Consider the following 25,440-nt stretch of genomic DNA (forward strand, 5'->3'; position numbering starts at 1 on the left):
GTCCATAGTACCTTGCAACTCTCCCCTCTTCATTATGTAGTTATACTTCGACACATATTTGTGTATTTGATCTTCCTTAACAGAGTGAGGGTATGCTCCACAAAAGGGCAAGAACTTTATACCCAATGCCCAGCGAAGGGCCTGAAACAGTGGTTGATCAATAAAAATTTGCTGAATGAAAGGAAAAATGAATAAATGAGGCCTCTTATAAATTAATAAAAAGAAAACACAAGATTAACAAAGAATTAAAATGCCAATTAAAAAATAACCTATAGCGCGGCCGGGCGTGGCTCAGCGGTTGAGCATCAACCTGGGATCCCGGCGATCGGGGTTTGATTCCCGGTCAGGGCACATGCCCGAGTTGTGGGCTCAATCACCAGTTGGGGGCATGCAGGAGGCAGCTGATCAATGACTCTTTCATCATTGATGTTTCTATCTATCTCTCTCTCTCCTTTCCTCGCTCTGAAATCAATAAAGATATACTTAAAAAATAAAAATAAATCACCTATAAACAAATGCTCAACCTCACCAGTGATCAAAGAAATGTGAATATAAAATGAGACAGTATTTCCACAACCATTAAATATACAAAAATGATAAGTAGGACTTACAAATATAGGCATTCTCCTATTAAACTGATCGGGAGAATATAAGTTGGTAACACCTGACAGCAAAATCTAAGCAAAACCTTAAATTTCTGCAAAAAATTAACAAAATCATCAGGAATGTACAAATATTTGGGTACAAGAGCATTTACAGCAAGGCTGTCTATAATGGCACAAAAAGGAAACAGGATAAATGTCAAAAGTGAGAGACTGGTTAAATAAAGTATGTGAGAAATCTATTTTAATGTAGTTATTAAAATCATTCCATTAATAACAAGGCAAGTTATGCATGGTATATTAAGTGAATAAAGTAGGTTTTAGTATGACCCGTTTTTTGCTTAAACAAAAGAATCAAAATACACACATATAAACCCACTCAGGTTTTCTACAGGAAAAAAGACTGAGAAACAAAACACACCAAAATCTTGTGGGTATAAAGAGTGTGTGTTTCATTTTTTGCTTATTACCTTCTAAGTAGTCTATGATAAAAGTTTTTACTCTTATAATAAAGAATAGTTTGAATGATATTTGTGGTTAAAAAGAAATATTTCAGTTGCAATATAACCAATCTAGTAGAATGCTGCCTGTCAGAACGTCAGGGCGCATCCTGATTCACTTTGGTATAGCGTGACACTGTAATGTCATTATCCTAATTTGAGACTTTCACTTACTGTGGTCCTTTTATCAACTTCTGAGACTAAAGATCTGATATACTTATATTTTAAAACACTGCTATAAAATAAGAGAAGGGGAAAAGTTTGATTAATCACCTGGTTTCAAACTGGCATTAATAGGCCTGGCAGCTGCTGTAACCATCTGTTCCCGTCGAGGATCTTGGTAACTCATTTTGCTAATGAATTCAATTGCAGCTTCTATACTTCTGTTATTAGTTTTCTGAAGAGCTTGTATAACCATATCCTGATATGAAATTTGAAAAAAGAAACAAAATTTAAACCTTATAATAAGAGGGAAAGAGCACTATGAGTTCCACTAAAAAAAAAAATCCATAATTATGAAGAACTGGGCCCCAAACCATAATATTCATGCCCTACTTGTAAAACTACTATAAAAATCCATACATTCTCAAATTACTGAAGAAAACAAAACAACCCCTCAAACTCTTCAACTGTTTAATATTTTCACTTCTGTGTAACATTACTTTTTTCTTCTAGAATTAACTTCTTCCAGGTACAATCATAACAATATGATGCTGATTATTTCTCATTCTTAATTTCATTCTTATATGAATAGAGACTATCAGATTGTTATAAAAAGGTACCATTCAAAAATATTGAAAACCACTCTTTTGTATTGTTAAACCATTTTATTAAGCACCTTGCCATTGTGTTTACTAGTAAAAAAGCTTTGTAGTTCTGGTTCCTATCTTCCTTGAGCTTACATGTTCAGAGAACTTTATTTACAAGGACATAAATATAGGACAGATGATAGAAGAAAAACACTTACACTATATATGATTACGTGATGAAGACTGTAGGAGGCTAGATGGTATGATGGAAAAAGCAGAGTTTGAAACCAAACAACTGAGTTTGAATTCCAGCAGCCCCACATTACTATGCTTTTGCTTTTCCTGCTCAGAAGGAAAAATACACTCCAGTGATTGTAGATTTGTGTGTCCCACTTAGAACTGTGTGAACTTTGGATAAGTTATTTGACATTTCAGAGCTCAATTTCTTCATCTGTAATAGACTCACAGAGTTGATGAGAGGATTAAATAAGAAACCAGGTAAAAGCAGATAAACACAGCGCCTCATCTCAGGTGTAAGCTGTCTTCCTGCTCTGCCCCTTGTCATTCTATGTTATATGGAAACATAAGTTACACACTAACATGCAGAAAGTATACTGACATGTATTTCTCAAGAGGCAGGCAGCTACTTACTTGTCCTAAGGACTTAGTATTTCAAATAATATTTTTAAATGAGAAATGGCTTAATAAGACTACTGGGTAAACAGGCTACTGACAGATAATCCTCCTATGTGAAATGACTAGAGATGAGTATGTGACCAACCAAAAAAAGTTGTGGCAGAGACAGGTTGTCCACTCAAGATCCGTTCTCCCTTTCTTGGAAAATGTTACTGAGTAAGGTAGAAGAAGTTTCCTTATAGCTACATTGGCTACATGAAAATTCTGACCAATGAGACAAAAGCAAGGATTTCTGGAAGAATGCTGCTATCCCTGCTTTAGGTACTGGTCCTTCCTACGTTCTGAATAGATACGCTACCTGTTCTAGAGCAGGCTGCCACCAAGAAGGAAAATTCAAGAAACTCCCAAGAGTGACTGGTTCTGAAATCTTTAAGAGACTGAACCAATGCTAGGTATCGAAAACTGAGTAACTATTTTGTTTAAAGTATTATTTGGATTTTTGTTAAAGCGGCCAAACCCAATCTTTAACTGATATAAAAGTACAGTATTGGTCACATTTTATGCCAATCAGACTTTGCAAATTTGTAGTGAAATATAAAGGAATTAGTAAGTCTCACGTTATGTATAAATTTAAAATAATACAAATCACCCCAAATTAAAATTCATCGGGAAGTGTTTAACTTTAAAACTGGTTAAGTCAAGTGAACTGTATTTATGCTATTATCACATGGCAGTGCCATCTCAGTTGGCAAGAAAGTTGCCACCCACCATCCTTTTTCAATATTGTGAGAACCATATTCTTGTAAAATGTACCAGAATTTAGCCTGTGATAATTATGCTGGCTTTTATTTTTTTATATACAGAGTGGGGCAAAAGTAAGTTTACAGTTGTTTGTATGGAAAATAATACAATAATTAATAAATAATAATACAAGAATAAACTGTTTCACATACAACTGTAAACCTACTTTTGCCCCACCCTGTTCACGTTAAAATATTTTTACAGGCAATTTTTATCTAACATGATTTATGCCACCTAAAATATTCATATAAAATATATGATCATGGAAAATACATTTTATTAATACCTAAACAAAATATGATTAAATATATGTGCTGTGAAAAACTTTTTAAATGAGTTCTGAAAGTAAATATTAAAGACTTGATATTAACATGAACAGAAATTTAATTAAAATAAAATTCTGAAATTCTAAGAGATTGATCAACATGCAAATTTTTAGTTTTTATAAAAGTTAGCATTTGGACCTGAGAGCGATGTGAATATAACTGCTTAATGAAATCCCTAATTATATTTCTCTTTCGCACACAAACAGATGCCCTCGCCAATGGCTTTCTTCAACTGCATTTCTTCATGGCTTGACCTTTAAATCCCAGAAACCACAGAGAAAACTACAGAAATAATCATTATTTTGTTTTAATAATTAATGAAATTGAGAACATTTTTCATTGACAGAATATACAAATTTGTGTACATGTTATACTCTCTCAAAGGAAACATTTAGGTAGGAGATCACCAAAAATGTGTAATGTAATAGTACCGAGTCAGAAAAATCCTTTCTTTTGTTTTTAAAAAAAGTTCTTACCTCATCAAATCCAGCAGCTTGTAAATCCTGAAGCATTTGTGGATTAACCTCTGAAGTACTCCGACTTGTTTCATTTGCAAATGGTTGTAGAGAGTTTCGAATTTCCAGCAAGGCTTTATGATGAGTCCCAAATTTGGGTGGATTTCTGACTTGTCGAGGATCTTCAATTGACATTTTACTCATGTTATGCTCAGCCTTTGCAGCATCAGATGGTTTGGATAAATTCCTAAGGGATTCCCGAATTTCTTGCAACATTTGCCGGCTGCTGCCAGTGTAGTTACTGGCAGGAAAGGTCTTAGGCCGCATTTGTCTATAACCTTCTGGCTTTTCACTTCTCTTCATGAAAACATCTATATGTATAACCCACACAAAGGACTTTAAGAGCGACCTGATAGATTCAGGGCCTTCTCTTGAGCAAAACTGAAAAAGATCCTTTGCAGAAGTCTCCAAGAATGTTGAAATTCTTTACAATTTAAATAATTAACCCTATAAAAGAAAAAATAAATAAAAGCTATAAAGTAATTAACTGATAAAGCAGTATCTTGAATTGGGGGGGAAACCCCACTGATTTAGGAGGTAGAGTCCTAGGTTATAGTTCTAGCTCCATTATGGATTACCGAATGATAAGGACAAGTTACTTAACCTCTCTGTGCCTATTTCTTAATCTATAAAATTATATAAAGTAGTAGTTATAATGATAAAAGATAACTTTAAGAATGCTTTAGTAAGTATTAAAATATATGCAAATGCAAGGGATTAATAAGTGCACAATTCAACAGCAACCTCTCATTAACTTCACCTAGCGGCTCCAATTTTAGACATCACAAATTAGACTTCAACATAATATTTCTTTAGAAAAAGGGTATTGTTGCTTTAAAAAGGTTTTAAATCACTAGTCCAGAAGGCAGCTTTATGCTTTAAAACAGATGCCTGGGTTTATTTCCAAAACTGTGGACTAGGACTCTAGAGACAGTACTTATCACAACGTGGGACACAGAAAGAACCTCTGAGGATAAACTGTCTTATTTCTCACTTAATGCATGAATGTCTTCTATCATACACTGAAAATAGTCACCTAAGGTCTACTTAAATGTCCCCACTGGTAGGGAAATCACTAACTCAAGAAAGCCATTCTGTTAATGTTTTCCTTACGTGGAGCATCATGAAATCTCACTCAGGGTGTGTTGCAAGCCTGTGATGAGTCGATGCTAAACAACTTTGCCTACATTCTAACCATCCTAATAGCCCTGTGAGGTAGGTTTACTATCTCTACTTTGTAGACGAGGAAACTGAGGTTCAGAGAGTTTGAGTAAAATAGTTTGTAAGTTGTACCACTGGGATGTGAAACATTGCTCAGTATCATCTATGGGAGCCTATTTTCATTAGAAGTAATCACCACTCATGTTACATAAAGATGTCTATAGACAGATATAGATATCGCCTTCTTGTCATTTAGGCCTCAGTCCTGTGACTTCCTCAAAGACCCTTTCCCCAGTCACCTAATTACCCTGTTTTGTTTTGGGTATGCTCTAGTTTGTCAAAAAAAAAAAAAAAAAAAAAGCACATCACTTGCAAAGGAAAACAAGAAAAAGTATTCACGTGCTTGTTCTGTTAATTATTAGCAATGTGAACTTGGACATTTAATTCTCTCAAAACCTGTCGCTGAGGGATGAAATGGCTGGAGTGACAAGGTTTACCTACGGCTTGAACAAGGACTGAGAGTAGCGATGCAATACAATTAAAGGAACATGCACATGAGTGTCAGAATACAGATACAGCATCATCTATAACAGCAAAGGATGACATCAATCTAGATGCTCATCAGTAATTGCTCAAGTAACTCACAGTACATCTGCATAATGTGGTGAAGCAGATGTTAAAAAGGATGATGCAGTTCTATCTAAATGTACTGACACAAACAGATACCCATAATGTACTTTATATAAAAAATGTTTTTATTGATTTCATAGAGGAGAAGAAGAGAGAGAGAAACATTGATGTGAGAGGGAAACGACTAGCTGCCTCCTGCACACCCCCACCACACCCCCCACCAAGGATCAAGCCCACAACCCAAGTATGAGCCCCAACCAGGAATTGAACTGGCAATCTTTGGTGCACCAGATGATGCCCAACCAGCTGAGCCATACCAGCCACAGCTAGACCCAATCTTTAAGGTGCCATTCAAATGCCTCCTTCATGAAGCTTTCATTGAACTGCCGGTTGTTATACTTCTCCTCTGAAATCTAAATGCACTTTGCATGGTAAAGTAAAATTTGTTTTTGCCCTGTTCTAATACTTGTCTTATTTTTCCTACTAGATTACAGATTCAGAGAGGATACATACATATATATACACACACACACACACACACACACACACGTATATATATACATATATATATATACGACAGGTAACATTACCTAAAAAGATTTCAGAGTGTTACCTTGGGTAGAATTAGGTTTATAAAACAGATGGCCTATCTCAATGCTCTGACTAAATCAGTTACAACAACAGTCACACGTACCATTTCTTAGCAGCGCAGTCTTAGTTGTTTAGACGGCAATATTCAAGAATCTCTGCATAATGACATTTTCTTCAATTAGCTTTCTAAGAATTAACTAATCAAAAGTGAAGACAATCACTGTAATTTATCTTCATGCTGAAAAATGACTGCCATTTCTACTTGATAAAAGTGTTGTTCGCTGACTAACTAACTATGTGGTCTACAAAAATCACCCACGAATCTAAATCTAACATGCAGAATGAAAACTAAATAACCTGAGTTGGAACAATTCCAAGGCTACGTTTATATAGAACATCAAGGACTAGCATTAAAAAAAATAAAAAATCTATAGAAAGAAATCCAGATACTATTATACAAAAAAAAAAAAAAAAAAAAGTAGCAGTATTCCTTTATCTGCTTTTAGAGAGTGGCAAGGCATGTTCAATAAATACTCAGGCTTGGAAAGACTGCCTTCCCCAGCACGCACCATGATCCAGTTTCTCGCAACAGCAGCTGATCCGAGGAACACAGTGCTACTTTTTATTCTAAATCAAATTCCTCCACTGCCTTAGGGAATCAACTAGCCCATTTTACCTGCCTGTCAACTCAGGAAAGGAAAGAGACGAACTTAGTTAAATCACAAATGTAGATGATCGGAACAGAGAACATTCATTCTAATTATAATTCTTCTTCACGGAGGAACTTCGGTAAAAAATGTTTAAACTTCCTAAATAATCCACAAAGGCCTGGCAAGCTTCATGATCCCGGGCGTTCGAATCCACCCCCCAAAAGAGCCTAGATTCTTCCTCACCGGGTTTATGAATCGCTTGTACATGACGACATCCTTTAAGTCGTATTAACATATGGGTCGACAAACATTAAACTTGGTTCCCTTAGAAAATAACTCTCAGTTGGAGAAGTCGGAGAATGGGGTTAGGTGAAGTCACCTGAGAGCCACGCTATGACACGCAAGTCCTTCCCGGAGTTTATATAATAAACAGCGCTCCCCTCCGTCCCCTTTCCTTCACTCTCACACACTCTTATTACATAAAGAGCCCCCCGCCTCTCCCACTCCTTCGGACTACGAACGGTAGCCTAACACTGCAGTGGCCTGGAAACAGAAATCCCCAGGATTTCTTCAAGGTCTATCCCGGAGCAGGTCCCGGTACGAGGCAAAGAACCGCAGCCCCTGCCCCGCAGCTTCCCTCCGGAACCGCCTGGCGCTCTCCTTCCTTCCTACACACGCTGACCGGGCGCGCTGCGGGTCCGCAGACAGTAGCCGCCAGGCCTCGGGCAAAGGGGGCTCTTCCCAGCTGCCAGCACCTCCCAGGCCGCAAGCCTGCGGCTCTCTTCCTGCGGCCCCGGGCGCGGCCAACCCTCGCTTTCGCCAGGCAGGGCTCCGCTCGCGTCCCCGCCACAGCCGAGGCAGGCCCGCACCGGGCCGCGCCGCGCCGCCCGCAGCAGCCCCTGGAGGCCCGCCAGCGGCGATGGGCGTGGGCCCCGGCGGCCACCGCCCGCCGACTCCGGCTCCGAAGGAGAAAGTGCGCCCCACCCGCTAGGCCAGCCCCGGACCTACCTGCACGGGAGCGCGGGGCCCCTGGACAGCGGCCGCGGGCTGGGGGGGGCGGGCGCTGAGGCGGCCGGAACCCCTCCCGGGGACCCCAAGTATCCCGGGTGGGGCAGGGCGGGGAGAGGCGCCGGGGGGCTGCCGCGGGCCAGCGCTGCCCGTCGCGAGGGTCGCGGGGACCTGGCTCGCCCCTCAGCACCAGGCCATTGCCGCCGCCATCTTGCTTTCCATTCCCGGTGTCTCCGCCGCCGCCGCGCTCCGCCGCAGGTTTCCCGGATGTGGGCATTTCCCGGCGTCGCTTGCGCGGGGGCCGAGGACTGGGGGCTTCTGCCCGCTGGGCCGCCTCGGGAGAGCGCCGCCCGAGGCCTCCCGTCCGCCGCCCGCCGCCCGGCGCGTCCGCCACCGTCGCCCCGGGTCGCCCCCGCCCGACGCTGCCCAGGTGACTCGGCCCGGCCCGTGGGCGCGAGCTCTCGCCCGCCCGAGCCCACGCGCGGACCTCAGCGGAGCTCTCTCCATGGACGGGCATAGAACAGAGACGCGCGTGTCCAGGAGCTTAACTCTGAGGGAAACGGCAGTGAGCTGCCCCCGCCTGACCCCTCGCTGTGGACGTCAGGGTTCGGGATTTCTAGAGGCTGTGAAATAAAATGATTTTTGCTTATGTCTCTTCCGCCTCGCAAATCCGTGTTTATTTTCCGAATCAGCCAGGTAATATATTCTTGAACCAAGAAAGAATAACAGCGTTTGGAGAGTATCTGTCAACCAGATCGGTAGAGCAGCCGTTACCGCCGCAGCCGGAGTGCCGTGACCGCGAGGCTGCTTTCTGCCGGGCGGGAAAGGCGGGCCGGCCGGCATCGCGGGCGCCCGCGCGGAGCACCGGCCGCGCCGTCGAGCGCCGCGCCCGTGCCGCCCTTGACAACGGACGCAGGCTGCTGTTTTGAAATATCCCCTTTCGTCATCTTTCTACTAGAGCCCACTAAAAAAAAAAAAAATTTAAAGACTTCTTTTCCCGATGTTAGTTTCTGGCTGCTGTATCCAGAAGTTCAAAGGTGACCGCCTCAGTTAAAAGGAAAGGCTACACTGGGCGAGCCGCTGGTCGGAGACCTACGCCCCGCGCGCACGGGGCCTGCACCGGTGGGGGTTTGACCCAGGCGCTCGCCCGGTAGCCCTGGTTCTCACCTTCTCCAGCTGAAGGACTAAGTAACCTCCAGCGTCCCTTTCAGCCTCAAAAGTACACGAATCGCCTGTGTCCACAGCCCTGCTTGCCCTTCCCAGCAGGACTGCACCTGGAGGAGGGCACCACCCACAGCCTTGTCACCTGTCACTAGTCCATGGAACTTCTCGGTTTGAGCGTAAAGACAAACATCTCCAGAGATGAGTTTCTGGGGAAATGCCTCGATAAGTCAAGGAGCTGGCTGAATCGCTTTCTAACACTGGACTCCTACGAGGTAGGGGGACAGAAGGGCAGGGAAAGGAAGGAAGCGAGCCAGAGAGAACCTGCCATACAAGGTTCAAAGAAGCCGACACCGCGGGTGGGGGTGGGGTGGAAGGCCAGGAACCGCTGACCAGGGGCGCGGGACGGCTGCGGGGCGGCCGCGGGGGGCCGCGGGGGCCGCGTCGGCCTCCACTAGGTCTTGGGATTGCTGATGAAAACCCTCGATCCAGCCGGTCTGCTCGCCTCTCCCGTGCTTCGTGAAGTCGCAGTTTGGGGTTTCTCTTTTTTTTTAGACTCGGGCCCCATTTCATTCTCGGGTGACTGCAGGCGCAGGGGAGCGCCCGCGGAAGGGAGGCCGCAGAGCCGGCGAGGCCCTGAGCGCAGCGCCCCCCGGGGACTCCGTATGCGGAAGGCTCTGGACCAGGAGCAGCCTCCTCGGGGGCAGAGGATCTGTGTAAATTGTTTAGAATTCCCATCACATTTGTCTCTCCTCCCCCGTTTATTTATTCAAGCATTTATTTACAGCATTGTGGGCTCACGGATGTTTATTTTATACTTCGGTTACTTTGTTTTGTTGAGCAGATTGTTCCAGTTTTGGCTACTGGGAGCTTTTCCAGTTGGCTTCTGTGTCCCTTTGACATACTCCCATTACTCTGCACTTTCTATTTTTATGGTTTTTTTTTAGAACTTCCTTACACTCTGGCACTACAAGGCGCGGAAAGCTATGGTGTATATTTCTGACCCCTCCCAGGAGCCCTGGTTCCTTTTATTGGAGAATGGCATTAGAAACCAATCTGGGGCCTGGGTGCACTCATTGCTACTAGGGTATCTCTGCTTACATGACCTCCCTGGCAGTGATTTTTAAATTTAAGTTCATTCCATACTGTGCACTGGGGTAAAAACTGTTGGATTTGTTGTAGCTATTATTTTACAGTCTAGTATTAATTACACTTTAGCTTCATCCATCCATGGCCTGCACAAAAATTGTTTTGACAGCGAATGCATTTCTGATGGCTTTGCTGGGCTGGGCTGTCAGCTACGGTTCCCCAAAGTTGTCATGACAGCTTGGAACTGAACATTATTTTTAATTAATTGAAAATTTTTATGTGGCCAGCTAGATTCTAGTCTTTCTCCTCCCTTCTCACCACACACATCCCTCCATGTACACCTCCAGCGTAGAGAAATGGGGCTTGTTTTGATGCTGAGAAGACTGCAGTCGAGGATGTAGCTGTTAGTTGTTCTGTATTGCCACTTAACATCAGTCATGGTTCAGGATGCCAACGAAATAGTTTCGATAGTTGCATGTCATAGTTTGGATCTCCCTAGGTTTCACATCTGTAAAGGAAGAGCACTGCTATTGCTTCAGACCATCTAATTAGAGGGAGCCAGATAGCACACTGGTACCATAAGCCTAAATGGTACAAACTGTAAGTAGTGAACTTAGCATGCTTCTTGGACAAGATTCTCGAATGGATTATTAAAAGCACATTTCCACAATACTATGAAACAGAAGTGTTACTCAGGATGAGGAACTTTTCAATTATGCTGAATTTTTTATAGGATGATAGCTATGGTACAGATGTTTTCTCACAACAGTCTTGTGAATAAATGGGGCAGAATGTCAACAAATTAGGTTGGTTTATACATATTTCAGTGCCTGTAGCCAAATACCAATGATTCATGTGTCACTGATAGGACTTTAGGAGTGGGCCTAAGCACCCCAATCCATTTAACCTATTTCCTAACCAACAGGATGAGAGTATAGAAAGTATGCGAGGCAATTCTGGAAATACTTTGCTTCTCAAGAAAAGATTTAGAGGGGATTGTTCATTCTTTCCTATACTGAAATAAAATGTGTCTTCTTAGAACAAGGATGGACCTACAGTAAGGACCAAAACCACCTGCCTTAAGTCAGTTGGGAAGTATGGCTTAGGAGTATCATGTATGGAAACTTAAAGAGTTTAAGTTCAATAGTCAGCAGTCTAACTGGACAAATGTCAGAATTATTAAACTAAGACAGCATTACAAAAGGATACTGTACCCAAAATCAGGATAAGATTTCCATCACATTCTCAAGTGAGGCAGACACCAACTGGAAAAGTGTTCATTTTGGAAGTAATACTTTAAAGCTGGCCTTTGGAAATTGGAGTATTTTTATTCAAATTTTTAAAAAAATTTATCTTCATTTTCAGAGAGAGGGAGGGAGAGGGAGAGACATAGAAACATCAATGATGAGAGAGTCATCTTGACCGGCTGCCTCCTGCACACCCCCAACTGAGGATCAAGCCCACAACCCGGGCATGTGCCCTGACCAGGAATCAAACTGTGATCTCCTGGATCCTAGGTTGATGCTCAACCGCTGAGCCACACCTGGCTGGGCAATAGGAGTATTTTTAAAAGGCAAACAAGATTGTGAATTTAGTTCAGTTCAGTTTGCACTAAGTCAGTGCTTACTATGGACCAGATATAGTATTAAATATTGTCAATACAACACTAAGACATGGGCTTTGCTCTTCAGCATGTGGTCCAGTAGAGGGAGACAGGCTGCTTACCACCCTGCTCTAAGCACAATATAAGCTCTGCACAATGGGCTTTAGAAAGAGTACAATTTCACTCAGATTGTCAGAGACCAAGGAAGGCTTTCTTGAGAAAATGACACCTAAAAGGAGTCCAGAAGGGTAAGCAGGATCTAGCCAAGTAGGGCAAGAAAGGCTGGGAAGGAATCCTTGCCCATAAGAAACCACTGAAGGGATTGAGAAGTTTTACCCCAAAGTAGCTACAATATGTGATTTTGAATATGAGAGGAATTTTTGAATGAGAGGTATTAAAATTTTTTTGTGGCTCTCGAAAAAAGAAGATAAATGGAAGCCTATTTCAATTCAGTATATGAAAACTCATTTATTTAGTGAAATCTTGTGATAAAGTACTCCAACATAATGCAAATTCAATAAATGGATTGGTGATGGGCTTTGTTTCATAGCAGTTTCACATGATCATTATTAACCCACAATAACATGATTCTTTTTTTTTTTTTACAGGACGATTCTGAGTCCCACTCACATACACATCATGGCTGGATCAGCTAGTGCTGTCCAAATGAGGATAAGCTGCATAGAATGTTTTCAAATATGTGGATGAGAATTTGTTGGGAATGCTGTGGAAGGGAGATTAGATTTAGGTTGGAGACGCCCCCCAAGTGCCTTCCACCTCTGAGATCCTGCAGCCTTCAAAAAAACTATTTGATAGTTGCATGAATAAAGGCAGTGACAATGAGCAAACTCATATATTAAGGTTTCACTTACAGTACATAAAGCTTATGTTTGTTATTAAATGTATTGAATGTAACACTATTCAAATGAACTTTCTTTTACATATGGTTTTAAGTACCCTTAAAGCAAAGCAAAGCTTCAAACTTAAAACTGTTTCCAGTCCAAGCAAAGCAAAGCTTCAAACTTGAAACTATTTCTAGTCCAAGCAAAGCAAAGCTTCAAACTTGAAACTGTTTCCAGTGCAAGCTAATATTCTACACCTAGATGTCTGGCTCCTTCTCTCTACCGTTACTATAATGGCCAAGGGAAATTATGTATGTCGCTGCTGGAAACTGAGAAGGGTGCTAACATGTATGAAACCTTCAAACTTTTCAGCAGCATATAATGCAGATGAAAGTGGAGGCAGAACATGGAAAATATGCCACAAGGGAGCTAGGGTCTTCAACTCAGAGCAAGAATGTTAGCCCACTAACTATAATGGGAGGGTGCTTGTACTGGATGAAGAGGGCCACTGTAGCTTAGGCTGCAGCAAGACAGTCATACAAATGGAAATATGAAGTCAAAGGAAAATTCATAGCTATGTTTATATGACTGAACCCGTGTGTTTACTGGTAGGGAATGTACATCTACAAATATGTATATTTCATTTTCACAAAATAAATTATACAAACTGGTGGATAAAAAGGATATGAAAGACTTAATTGTCTGAGGTTATAAGTACTTAAAATTTTCTTTTGACTATTTGTTTTTCTGTAATTACTTTTGTAATAACAGAAAGTCTTAAAAATTGATCCCAGCAATAAAATTATAAACAGATTAAAAATTCCTATCAGCAACATTTTCTTTCTGATTCTTTGGAATTCAAAGTTACTATCTTTAATAAGACATTTTTGAGCAAAATGTGTATAAAAATGCAGATGCACATAAGTATTCCATTTTTAAATACTGACAAAGAAACAGAAACAAAAAACCCTTAGATAAGGTAGCAAAATAAAAAATTTGAAAATATCAGGAAAAAAGCAAAATTTTACCATAATTACTATTAATGGAATTATAAAGTACATGAACACACTTCAATCATGCATTTAATCTAACTATGGAAAGACAATGTCATACTATTGTCTTAAAACACCACAGTAGGTAATAATAACCAACCTTTCAGATGAGGATTAAGGTGGCAAAATCCTTTCCTCTTCCCACACCAGCACCCTAGTCTCGGACACCTTCCCATTAAGTTTTAGTTTGGAAGTCGGCTCACTTATCAATGTCAAATTCTATTTTATTGCACAATGTCCAGTTCAGCAATTTTCAACTATACTATAAAACTAAACAAAAATTAAAAATCCTTAGGAAAAATGTATTTTTCTTTTTTTTCATTGGGTATAAGCAGCTGATAGAGTTCTGTTCAAACATACTCTAATAAAGGGACCTGTCAGAACATTTTCACCTCTGAAAAAATGTCAGGTTTTTGTTCTAAATTCTTTCTGGACAAGTTTATTAAAATTATTAAAGAAATAAAATGTGAATGGATTTGCAATAAAAAGAATAAACATTAGCACTGGCTAATGCCACATACCATTGACAAAAAGGATAGGAACCCGTTGGTGATTTGCATCTTACAACATCAGAAATGAAGAGCAGCAACTGTCCAGGAGTGTTTGAAGGCAGTGTCTTCACCAACTCAAGGATCCCTCTGAAGCTGATGCTCTGCCACTCGTTCCAGTTCTTTTGCCATCAGTCCCCTATCAGATTCTACAACTGTTTGGGGAATATCCAACTAACAAAATCCAAAACTGAGCACTGCCATTAGCCGGAGTTTACTGGTGCCACCCCTGAAATTTCACACTTTTTCAATAATAAAAATTTGCACAGAAGTTAGAATTTAAGGGCTAATTGTATGTTTTTACCTAAAATCTTATAATTACAATATTTTCATGAAAAAAGTTGTCTAGTAACATAAATTGCTTCTGCATCGGTTCCACAAACAAGACAAGGACCTAAAACGTCCAAACTGTTCACAGACAAAGTCCTGTTGGGAAGCAAACTTGTGATCTCAATTCGGTCTCTTGCAGGATCGGTGCTGAGCCAGGAGCTTATGAGAGATTGGTGAACGTTAGCCTGGTTACTAATGCTATGAGACAGAAAAGTACTATTTCTTCCTCCTGGGAGAAAAACAAAGGGGGGAGAAATCTTTCAGGACTTACTTTATATTAGTGAACATCCAAAACTCTACTGACATTTTTAACAGGCGACGACTTAAAACTTGTATAATTCTCAGAACAACAGCTGGTTGTTCCATTACTACACATCACCATTTTATTTGGTGACATTAAATACTCAAGTTTCCATGGGCTAACACACCTATCAAATTTGAAGTCTTCAGGCAAAGCAGATTTACTTTGACCCTGTCTCTCTGTTCATTCTTTAATGGAAAGTGCCAGAACTGTAGCAAAATGGCCAGAAGTGGAATAAATATGGGGAAAAATAAAATGAGACAACTTTCTTAAGATCTTTTTTTACCCTTTATTTTATAAATATGTTTTTATTGATTTTTAGAGAGAGAGGGAGAGGGATATAGAGATAGAAGCATCATTGATCGCCTGCCTCTTGCACGCCCCCTCCTGGGGATCCAGCCCAAAATGCCAGCATGTGCCCTGACCAGGAATCCGACCCATGCTCAACCGCTGAGCCTGGCAAAACTAAGTATTTTTTAATAGGCTGCACAGGTGGTGACTTTTTTATCCTTTCACAGTGTCTAACACTGTGCCTGCAAAACTAGACACAGAATACAGTAAATGGCTTTATTTCTAGCCTAACAAAGGTTCTTCAAACAGTAAAATTTCAAATGTTAGGTAGTAGGGGCAGAGGAGGAAGTAAGTAAAAACCAAGTGCTTAGTTATCCTTAGACAGAGTTATTATTTTCTCCATAAATGAAGTTAGTACAAACATGCTGCATGCTCTACATAATCCATACTTCTCTGCAATTTTTTCTGGAAAAGTTTTAGATTTCCCCTTGGTTTTTCATTTTACCACTCCTATATTTTACATTACATTTCAATACTGTGAAATTAACATTATTAGAACCACTGTGCTAATCTCCTACCTGGTCTCCCTGCCTCCACTTTTACCATTCCTCTCCCCATAGTCCATTTTCCATACAATAGCCACAGTGACACTGGCCGGTGTGGCTCAGTTGGTTGGAGCGTCGTCCCATACATGGAGAGGTTATGGGTTCAATCCCGGTCAGGGGACATGCCCAGGTTACAGGTTTGATCCCAGGTTGGGGTAGAGGCAACCGATCAATGTTTCTCTTTCTCTCTCTCCTGCCCCGCCCTCCCTTCCACTCTCTCTAAAGTATCAATGGAAAAAATATCCTTGAGTGAGAATTAAACAAAAAACAAACAAAAAGCCACTTTTACCCTGGTGAAAGAGTGATGATTTTTCAGGCATGTCTGTGGAGGCATCCCAATGCCACAGGGATCCATCTTCAGAGCAGGTAAATAGATGATCGGGGTTGGATGGGTGAAAGTGAACTTCCCACACTAAAAGACAAGAACCAAGAAGCTTATGCTGTGCAGATTAGTTGAACAAACATTAAAGCCCTATCTCTTCTAGGTACCATCTCCCATTAACCTCCATCACACACCTTCAAACCCCAAGTCTGTGATAAAAATCAAAGGCTTCAGAATTAAACCATATTATAACCCCCCAAAAGGCTATAACATGTAGCTAGGATAAAGAAGCCAAGTAAATCTACATGTATACTGGGCCAGCAAAAGAATGAAAATAAATGTTAATCATTTGAACTATTACATTTTTTTTTAAGGTAAAAGTATGGCAATGGGATAATTCTGGAAAAAAAAAACAACTTTTTAAAAATTAGTTTAAGTTCTCTTATTTTCAGTTCCTGTGTTATTAATATATGCAAGTTATATTATTGTAAAGACTTAAAGAGAAGACCATAAAAGTAATATACAAATGAAATTCTAGGAGGCAGAGTCCAATTTGGCTCATGCCAGGACTCTGGACACTTCTGTATCACAGAAGTAGCAACTAGCTCCTAGCAAAACAAAACCTGGAAATGCTCTAAGAATCTGGGGTCCAGTCTCAGATGGGGGGCTTTTAAGAAGCCAATTTGGGATTGAGGACTCCTCAAGCTCTAAACTTTAAGGGAACACTGTGTGCCAATAGACATCTGGGAGCCAATGACTGGCCAGGGTGCCTTAGGAAGTTCTCTGCAGCATGCAGGTAAAACAAGTTGTCTGTGGACAAGGGCTCTGTGATTCTGGGTTAGATGACCTTAAAGAGGCAGCATAGAAAGTGCCCGGGGGGTAACATAAAAAATGCAAGGCACATGTCTGCAAGCTGGCAATTTTCATTCTGACACTTAACCACAATTAAACATCACGTGACAAAACAAAACAAAAATTACCTTCCTTAGCAGGAAGGGAATGTGTTCTGGGTGAGTCCCTGTATAAAGTGCATTCATACTGTTTCATTAAAACAAAGTGAAGCAAAACAACCTCAAGAGCCACAAACAAATGCCCAAATCTAGATTCTTAGGTATTTATTTTCAAATTAGAAAAGAAAGCTCTGTAAAACATCTTATTTCATTTCTAGCCAAAAGTCAGGATGAATTCAAGGTAATACATTAGAATCCATTACATTTGTGTTTACTGCATAACAATACAGTTAACAGGGGGCTGGTAAGAGGAGACCTGAAAGTTTGTAATTCTATTACCACCGGGTTAACCAACATCAGACTCTATGAGGGCATATCCTATTCCTTTGCATTCATTTATTTTCCTGGGCACAGCTATAAATTGGAGAGACAAAATTTTCTATGCTTTTATTTGCTTTACCTTACATATAAACTTAAAAGTCATTTATCTTTCCAAGGTAATAATGTGAAACTTATTGAACAGAAGTTGCAATACTGGTATAATGTTTGTCCTTTTGTACTTTTATTCAAGCATCAATACAAACTTAAGTCAGAATTTAAAACCATAATCCACTCTGTCATGACATCAAAGACAATGGTCATATAACGAAAAATTTCTGTCCAGCCCCGGGTGGCTGTTAATTGGAGTGTTGTTCCATACACCAAAAAGATTTCAGGTTTGATCCCCAGTCAGGGCGAGTAGGGAGGCAACCAATTGATGTTTCTCTCTCTCTCCCCCTTCCTCTCTTTAAAATCTATAAAACATATATTTGGGTGAGATATAAAAAAAAAAATTCTGTCTAGCCAAAAAACCCCCCACCAATATCAGAAGACAAGCAAAAAGACAAAAACCAGTATCTACTGTTCCTGTTAAAAGAAAAAAGGCAAAATAGCAAATTGAAGAACACACAGATTGCAAATATTAAAAATAATAGCTTGTTTGCATGGGTAAAGGGCATTGTCACACATTGAGCATGGCCATATAAGCTGAAATTATTTTTATGTAGAACAATTTGACAGTTACCAGTTTTAAAATCTATGATGCAAGACGATCCATATGTACCATTATGGAGAGCTACTTACAATACATCATATAACTCACCCAACAAAAAAGTATGTATCTCCGTAACACTTACTTTCAGCTTCATGAGCCTTCAGCAGAGACACAGGCATAGTACCTTGTCTAACATCCCAAATACTCAACATTCCATCCTGGCCACCAGTAGCTACAACATGCTGCTGGTTGGGATGTCTATCAACACAGTGGAGTGGCACTCGGTCACCAGACCTTTTATGGGAGATACAATAACATCAAGTATGTTGTAAAGTAGAGTTTATCTTTGCATAACCCATGAAACATGTTTCATTCTAGTAACTAAATGATAACTTTGTGGCTAGAGCTGCTGGCTGATTTTAAATCATGTCCAAAAACTGACTACATTAAATATACTTCTAAATATTAGAAAGGGGGGTGGGTAAGGCCAAAGTTATTCATTCTCTCTTCAATTTTGGAGGCATAGGGAGCAAGATAATCTGATGGCATGATGTGAAAAACACATTTCCATTTCTTGGCTTTTAAAAAACATTATAGCATACGCTGGTGTGGCTCATTTGGGTGGCGTGTCCTCCCGTACATCAATTGATCATGGGTTCCATTCCCAGTCAGGTTGTGGGTTCGATAAAAATCAGAAGTAATTCAATTCAGCTTTAATTTATCACTGTTTTCAAATAAGAAATATGATCCTTCCAGAAGAAAGGATATCTCTGAATCAAGACAGAAAATACCTACTAAATGTAGCATGGTAGTATCAAACCCATCAAACTGTACTTGCTTTATCAAATTTAAACAGGGATTATTCTTTTAAAATGCAATTAAAATATATTATGGTTTAAAGTCAATTGCTATAAATGATTGAACAAATTAATTTTGCATTATACTACTGAAATTACAAATCAAAACTTACAGTGATAATATCTGAGAGGGCTCATTTCCTTGTTGTCTGAAATCCCATATTTTTAACTGTCCAATTGAATTTACTGTAAGTATCTCAGGAGTTCGAAGGAAGGTTACCGCATGGAGTGTACTGCTATCTGCATTGTCTATAAATTAAGAAAACAGTAATGTGTGTTAATGGGTCCCCTGTGCCATGAAAATCTTAAATCACGTGGGGTTTTTCTAATTATTATTGTTTAATTTTTTAATCGTGTTCTTTTTATTGAAACATTACAAGTGAAATTTTAAATAGGTCACGCTTTAATCTCTATAAAAAACATACAGTAATATATGTGTTAAAATGAACTCTCCTATGATAGAAAAATGATATCACTCACAGGACACCTGAGCTGTTTTGCAAAGACAAGGCTGAGTTTTTACATATGTAGTTCTCTATTTCCACTGAAGATTGTTATTCCCCATTTCTGAGATACCCGCTCAAGCTCTTCTATATGCAATTTTATTTCTGAATAGTGCTTAACCCAGAACCTCCATTCATTCTATTGGGTCAAACCCCAGTGCTTCCTACAGAGCTCATTCTGACCTCGTATTATTCTGCTGACTCATCTCAAATTTATCCAACCTTATCCTCACCAACTCTCTCCTCCATGAGTCCTTGAAGATTATTATAACGGTCCTTTCCTTCTTCCTACAGTGTTTAACTTAGACCATATAATTTAGCATATACTTATAGACTTTTGTCACACTCCTGCAAACTACCACCAGGCAATGGTCCTTAAACAAGTGATGCTCCTCAGAACTAAAAATGATAATAAACGACATAAAAACTGATTCATAAGTTCAATCCATAGAGGTTCTGATTCAGGTCCAGGTTGGTGGGCTATTAAAAATCTCCTCAGGAAAGTCTTTGTGAAACATAGTTGAGAATTATTACACTACAATAATCCTTCTAAAGCACAACAGGAAGTACATCACTTGCTTACTCAAACTTTTCAGCGGCTCCTTAGCTGCCACCTAACAAAATGTAACCTCAATGGCTATGCATTAGACTCTTCACAACCTGGCCCCAATTTACCTTCTTTGCTTCATCTCTCACCTCTCTACATAAGTATCTAAAGTAAGGTCAAACTATACCTTCTGTCATTCTCTAAATGGCCTTACCCTGCCTCCACACTATTCCCTTTGTCAGGTGTGCCATCTTTTAGTTATTTGTGGTCTAGAACCTTGATTGAATTGTCACCTGCCCCTCAATTCTTTATCCAATAACCCACACCAGCCAAATATCTTGATAAAGGGATTCTGCTTTGTATATTTTTATATCCTTCAAAAGCCTAGCACTGTACCTACTTAAGCTATACCTACCTGCAAGGTAGGTGCTCAATTCCTATGTGGACCAAAAAAAAAAAAAAAAAGATGATTTTTCTTACCTATAGTTCTCACAGCTTCCTTGTGATCAACTCTGAAGAGATTTATTCGACCATCTTCTCCAACTGTGACAATCTCTGGGCTGCTACACACAACACCTGTACATGGTGCACTGCTACAGGAAGGGCTGCCTGGACCCGAGTGGTAGTGAGCTGCTGTCCACTGCTGGCCAACTGACAGAGTCTAGGAGTCAGAAACAAGGATGCAATCAATCAAAGCAAAGTCCTAAAAACTAGCACTTTTCTCCAACTAAAGAGTGTTTTAAAATTCTCTTTCACACCCTTCTAGGAAATCACTCTCTCCTTTTTCCTTTATATTTCCAAATATGAAAGTCCAGAACCTACTTCCATCAAAGCTCTGTATACACTGGATTAGATTCTAAAGGAATATTGTTCAAAAATATCCCAAACTTATCTCATCTCAAACTAAAGAAATGGTTTTTAGGTATCAAGTAGTTGTGTGTTCAAATCAACTTTAAATTCTTTAGGGAATTAGCCTACATCTAAGAAATAATTCTCTACAGTGCTTTCTAAATAACTCCATTAAGAAAAACAATAAAATCTTGGTCTGATATTTTCTAGGCATGGGTATAAGCAAGGTGACCTTTATTAATTCCAAAACCTAAGTAAGCACTTTCTTCTAGCAACTTAAACCTATTACAAGTGGGGCTATTGTAAAGGATCGCCCTCACCGCTACCCAGTGAAGGTCAGCACTCTTGGGCTTTGGCACACAAGAAAGCATTGAAAACATGTCAATGGTGATAGAAGGAGACTTGACTTGGGGAGGTGAACACACAATACAATGTACAAATGATGTAGTGTGGAACTGTACCCCCTGAAACCTATATAATTTTATTAACCAACGTCACCTCAATAAACTCAATTTTAAAAAAAGAAAAAATGTCAAGTCTTCGTACAGAGTATTCTCTCTTCTAATTAAAAAGGAGGTTCTAGCCACAGAAGCAAAGTAGCCATTCCTGTCCTTTCTCATGATACCTGAGCTAGAAGGTGCTCTTTCTTCAAAACCAGAATAAGAACTTAAAGGAGAGAATTACAGAAAAATTACTTGCCAGAATACTATATTGTTAGGTCTAAACTAACAGAATTTAAGCGATATCCCAATTTCAATAGAAGTTCACACCAACATGGTTCTAGAATTAATCTATTAAAAGATGGGTAACATAACAATACTTTTCTCCTCCATGTTTTGAGACTATAAAATTTTATTATTTGTGTCATTAAGTACAGTCTTCTTGAAGCATTCCTAAAAATAATGAAAATACAAATTCAGTTTTCAAAAAAAATTTCTTTACCTGGTTATTTGGACGGTGAAGGAAAACTGTTACACATCCTGTTGATGAAGCAGCTACAATTCTTTCCTGGTCGAAAAACTAAGTAGAAAATTCCTGCTTGTTACAGATTCAGAAATAGTAGGGAGAAAGCCCATTTGTTTAACTTAATTAGCAGTAATAACAATGTTAAAATGCAAAGGGCCTCTAAATGCTAAGCAAACAAAATGTAAGGATGGATCTGAAGGTAAAAATAAATAACAATTTTATTTCCTTAAACTCACTCATCTATAATCGATTTAATTAATTTTGGGCCATTACCATAAAGCTTTAGAAAAGTATCATTCCCACAGAGAGGCAACTTTCTATAGAAGAAAATGCAGGGACTTTGAAGTCACACAGACCAAGGTTTAAAAACCTAACTCCAAGTTACACTGCCGAAGCCTAGACAAACCTTTACAAGGGGGGAACTAATCCCTTAGGGGGCTGAGTAATAAAAGAGCAAAATTACGCACGTTCCCTTGCAGAGTATCCCTCACACTGTACTTGCTCAAAAGGTCTTACTGTCAGTTTTCTCGTGGGTAAAACAGACAGAACGACAGCTGACTCAGGAGCATACAAAGAGAATTAAATCAACTTATGTAGTTTCCAAAACAGTGCTTAACACCCAGTAGATAATTTCTTTAAAAAAAAGATTAAAAACCAAGACTGAATCCGCATGCCCTGCCCCAGTCCCGATCCGGCCACTGAGTGTCTTATGCTAGAAATTCACAACCTACGCAGACCTCGGCTTCCCGTAAACCCGGGCGAGCCTGGACGCCCTCTAAGGTCCTTCGCGTCCCTAAGCGCGTCAGGCTCGGCTCTCAAGCGCTCGGCTCTGGGGTCTCACGCAGACCTACCTGTAAGTCCATGACGTCACCACAGTGCCGGGCGCCGCACAGCAGCTGATGGTCGCCGTCGAACCCTCCATCGGGGTCCAAGTTCCCCAAATCTCCGATAGACCACAGCAAGACACAGTTTTCCTGGAAAGCAGAAAGTTTTCTCTTGAGATGAAACACACGTTAAACTCTCGAAAGTTAAAATGTGTATTGCTGTCCGACAACCTCGCTCAGAATAACGGGGACGGTACGGGGCCAATCCGAACACAACGGGAATCGAGGCTCAGAAACACCGTCGGTGACTCTGGGGGGGACAAGGCAACCGAGGCCCAGATGGAGACTCCGGGGCACGGAGGACGGCGACAGGATCGAAAGGGCGAGAGAATTCGCGCGCGGGAGGCCGGGGCGCGGTTCCGGGAGGGTGGGAGGAGGCGGGGGCTCCCCGGCCCGGGAGTGGGGGGTACCTCATTGTCCCAAGAGCCCGTAGCGAAGGTCTCCGCGGTCTGCAAGCTCCCCGCAGGGACCGGTCGCCAGCGGGTTTTGTTGATTTTCTGAGACACGAACTTAGCATAAATTTCCTCCATGCCCGAATCGCCCGCGGCGGACACGGCGAGATGCGCAGCGCGCGCCTCTCGGCCCCGCCCCTTTCCACCGAGCCCTGATTGGACGGACCCGACGCGGCCGACGGTGGCTGCGGAGGGCCAATTCTCCTCCGCGGCCAGCGCGGGCCGCCAAGCGCAGGAACTTCCCTTCCTCTCCGAAGAGTTTAGGAACAGAGGCAACAACAGCGTGCAGGTCCTTGTTCCGTACGCTCTGCCCCTAATCTGCAGAATCAGTATAGGAACACTGACACAACGCATTTGTGTAATAATTGTGCAATTTAAACAAATGCAAGAGCAAGATCAAAACAAAATCAATGTACGAGAAACCGCCTAGGAGCCACCACGCACGAGCGTTGTTTTGCATTTCGCGGCGCACAGAAGAGTCCCAACCTTTAAATTCTCACACCAGCTTTTTATTCTAAACTTTTCCCTCTTTGCCTCCCAAAGAAACCCTTTGCTTCAAAGCTGTCACCACACACTGTCCGAGCCTGGAGTGGGAATTCTGAAGACTCCAGTGCTGGTTTTCACGACCATTGCCTAGCTGTGTAACCTCCCTCAAGTCATTTATGCATATAATCAAGAATGAGTTTGATATGTAGCATTGACAGCCCAGAAGTCCGTGCCGTAGGTTCTTTCTGTGCTTTTGATTACACCTTTAATGCCCTTATACTCCTCTGTCCTCAGAATCCTACCCTTCTTTTCAGGACCTGTCCCTTCCCATGTCTTTTCTTGATTAGATTAGCCCATGATCTAAATAAAAAGACCACTAATAGCACTTAAAATTTGCCCTCTGTTGCTAGTTTTCTTTTGATGCAGATCTCCAATTAGAATGTAGATCCTATTGCATACAAGAGGTATGACTTACTCTTTAAAAAAAAAAAAATCTCCTTGATACGAGACTCATAACGGTGCGCTGGCTGTCAGCTTTAGAGAGATATCAGGTCTTATAGAGGATTGAGGCTAGTTTTGTTTGTTTTGTTGTAAATAGAAGACCATCAGGAAGCTGCAGAGAGATTAAATGAATAGTCCCAAACTGACAATTTGGTTCCTAATGCAGAACACCGTTTCGAGTGTGGTTTCATTTATGGTCTTTGAATCCCATAAAATAGGGAACGTGTATTTCGGGTTGGAAGTAGGCTGAGCGTCACGTACGACAAAATCTCGTGAGAATTAGAATTTGGATCTAGCTGCCGACGCAGTAGCATAGATGTCTTGACAGAGCTTTTTCTCCCTTAAAAGTTTATTGGGCTACATGATGACTGCATTCTGTCAGCCTCAGTTCCGATTAGGAATCGGCAAGTCGGGTGCGACAGGCTCGTTCCCTTTCGGCTTCTCATTGTCTTGCACAGCTGGCAGCTAAAAGGCTGGTGTGCAGTCTAACGGTGGAACCTGTGAGGCTTCATTTGCTGAAAATGCACACCTGCGTTGGGAGAATCACACGCTCGACGTAGGATACTGTATCGTTCACCATCTGCATTATTGTAACAAGTAAAGCGCCTCCCCCACCCCCGCCCCATATGTCATGTATTCTTCCACTCTCCGACTTTGTTCTTTATCGCTGAGAACAAACCAGGATCTCCGAAGTCTCTGCTAACCCAACACGGATGTACTCGTCGCAAAGCCAGAGGCTGGAGAACTCGGGGTCAAGGCGGCCTTTGCCCTCCGGAGCTTATAGGAAGATTATTCAGGCTCCGCCATAGGGAGCCCTGACTCTAACCGACCTAAATATAACGCCGCGGGGTTGGGTGAGGCAGCGCGGAGGAAGCCCACCATCTAACAAGCTGGACGGCTATAGGAGCAGACCCGCCGCTCGCAACAGCTGACCCATCGGCGGCTGCGGAGCCACCACCCGCAGCGGAGGGAGAGGGCGGCCCCACCACCGCGCCGGGCGACCAGAGCCGCAGCCCGGCGCCCGGCCGGCCGCGGGGTCAGCGGCAAGGCGGTGGTCCGCGGCCCGAGGCCTCGTAGGGGTCACCGCGCTGCGGCCCCG

General features: G+C 41.3%; 2 protein-coding genes across 2 annotated transcripts in view; both read right to left on the bottom strand.

The window, feature by feature from the left end:
• The window catches only part of LATS1 (large tumor suppressor kinase 1), a 29,327-nt gene extending 21,082 nt beyond the window's left edge, over positions 1–8,245 (bottom strand). Inside the window, exons 1-3 of the mRNA XM_087817683.1 lie at positions 8,170–8,245; positions 4,091–4,576; positions 1,376–1,523 (exon numbers count right to left, since the gene is read on the bottom strand). Coding sequence (XP_087673809.1) covers positions 1,376–1,523; positions 4,091–4,432 — 490 coding nt within the window. The 5' untranslated portion in view covers positions 4,433–4,576; positions 8,170–8,245. The remainder of the gene's footprint in view (positions 1–1,375; positions 1,524–4,090; positions 4,577–8,169) is intronic.
• Positions 8,246–12,464: 4,219 nt separating this feature from the next.
• On the bottom strand, positions 12,465–23,475 carry NUP43 (nucleoporin 43). Its single transcript, XM_016223976.2, has 8 exons — positions 23,313–23,475; positions 22,870–22,992; positions 21,995–22,072; positions 20,684–20,864; positions 19,267–19,402; positions 18,439–18,590; positions 16,281–16,403; positions 12,465–15,023 (listed from the first exon to the last, which is right to left on the bottom strand). The coding sequence occupies exons 1-8, from the start codon at positions 23,430–23,432 to the stop codon at positions 14,794–14,796; spliced, it is 1,143 nt and encodes a 380-aa protein (XP_016079462.1). The 5' UTR covers positions 23,433–23,475; the 3' UTR covers positions 12,465–14,793.
• Between the last annotated feature and the right edge of the window lie 1,965 nt (positions 23,476–25,440).

This window comes from Miniopterus natalensis, chromosome 5 (assembly GCF_054644295.1).
Source record: "Miniopterus natalensis isolate mMinNat1 chromosome 5, mMinNat1.hap1, whole genome shotgun sequence".
Lineage (NCBI taxonomy): Eukaryota > Metazoa > Chordata > Mammalia > Chiroptera > Miniopteridae > Miniopterus > Miniopterus natalensis.

Bases quoted from the DNA above. Each gene is read 5' to 3' on its own strand.
- NUP43 (XM_016223976.2), bottom strand. From the start codon at position 23,432: ATGGAGGAAATTTATGCTAAGTTCGTGTCTCAGAAAATCAACAAAACC. The intron at 22,993-23,312 runs GTACCCCCCACT...TCTGCTTTCCAG, and splicing joins CGGGCTCTTGGGACAATGAG to GAAAACTGTGTCTTGCTGTG. The intron at 19,403-20,683 runs GTAAGAAAAATC...CTTAATTTATAG, and splicing joins GGAAGCTGTGAGAACTATAG to ACAATGCAGATAGCAGTACA.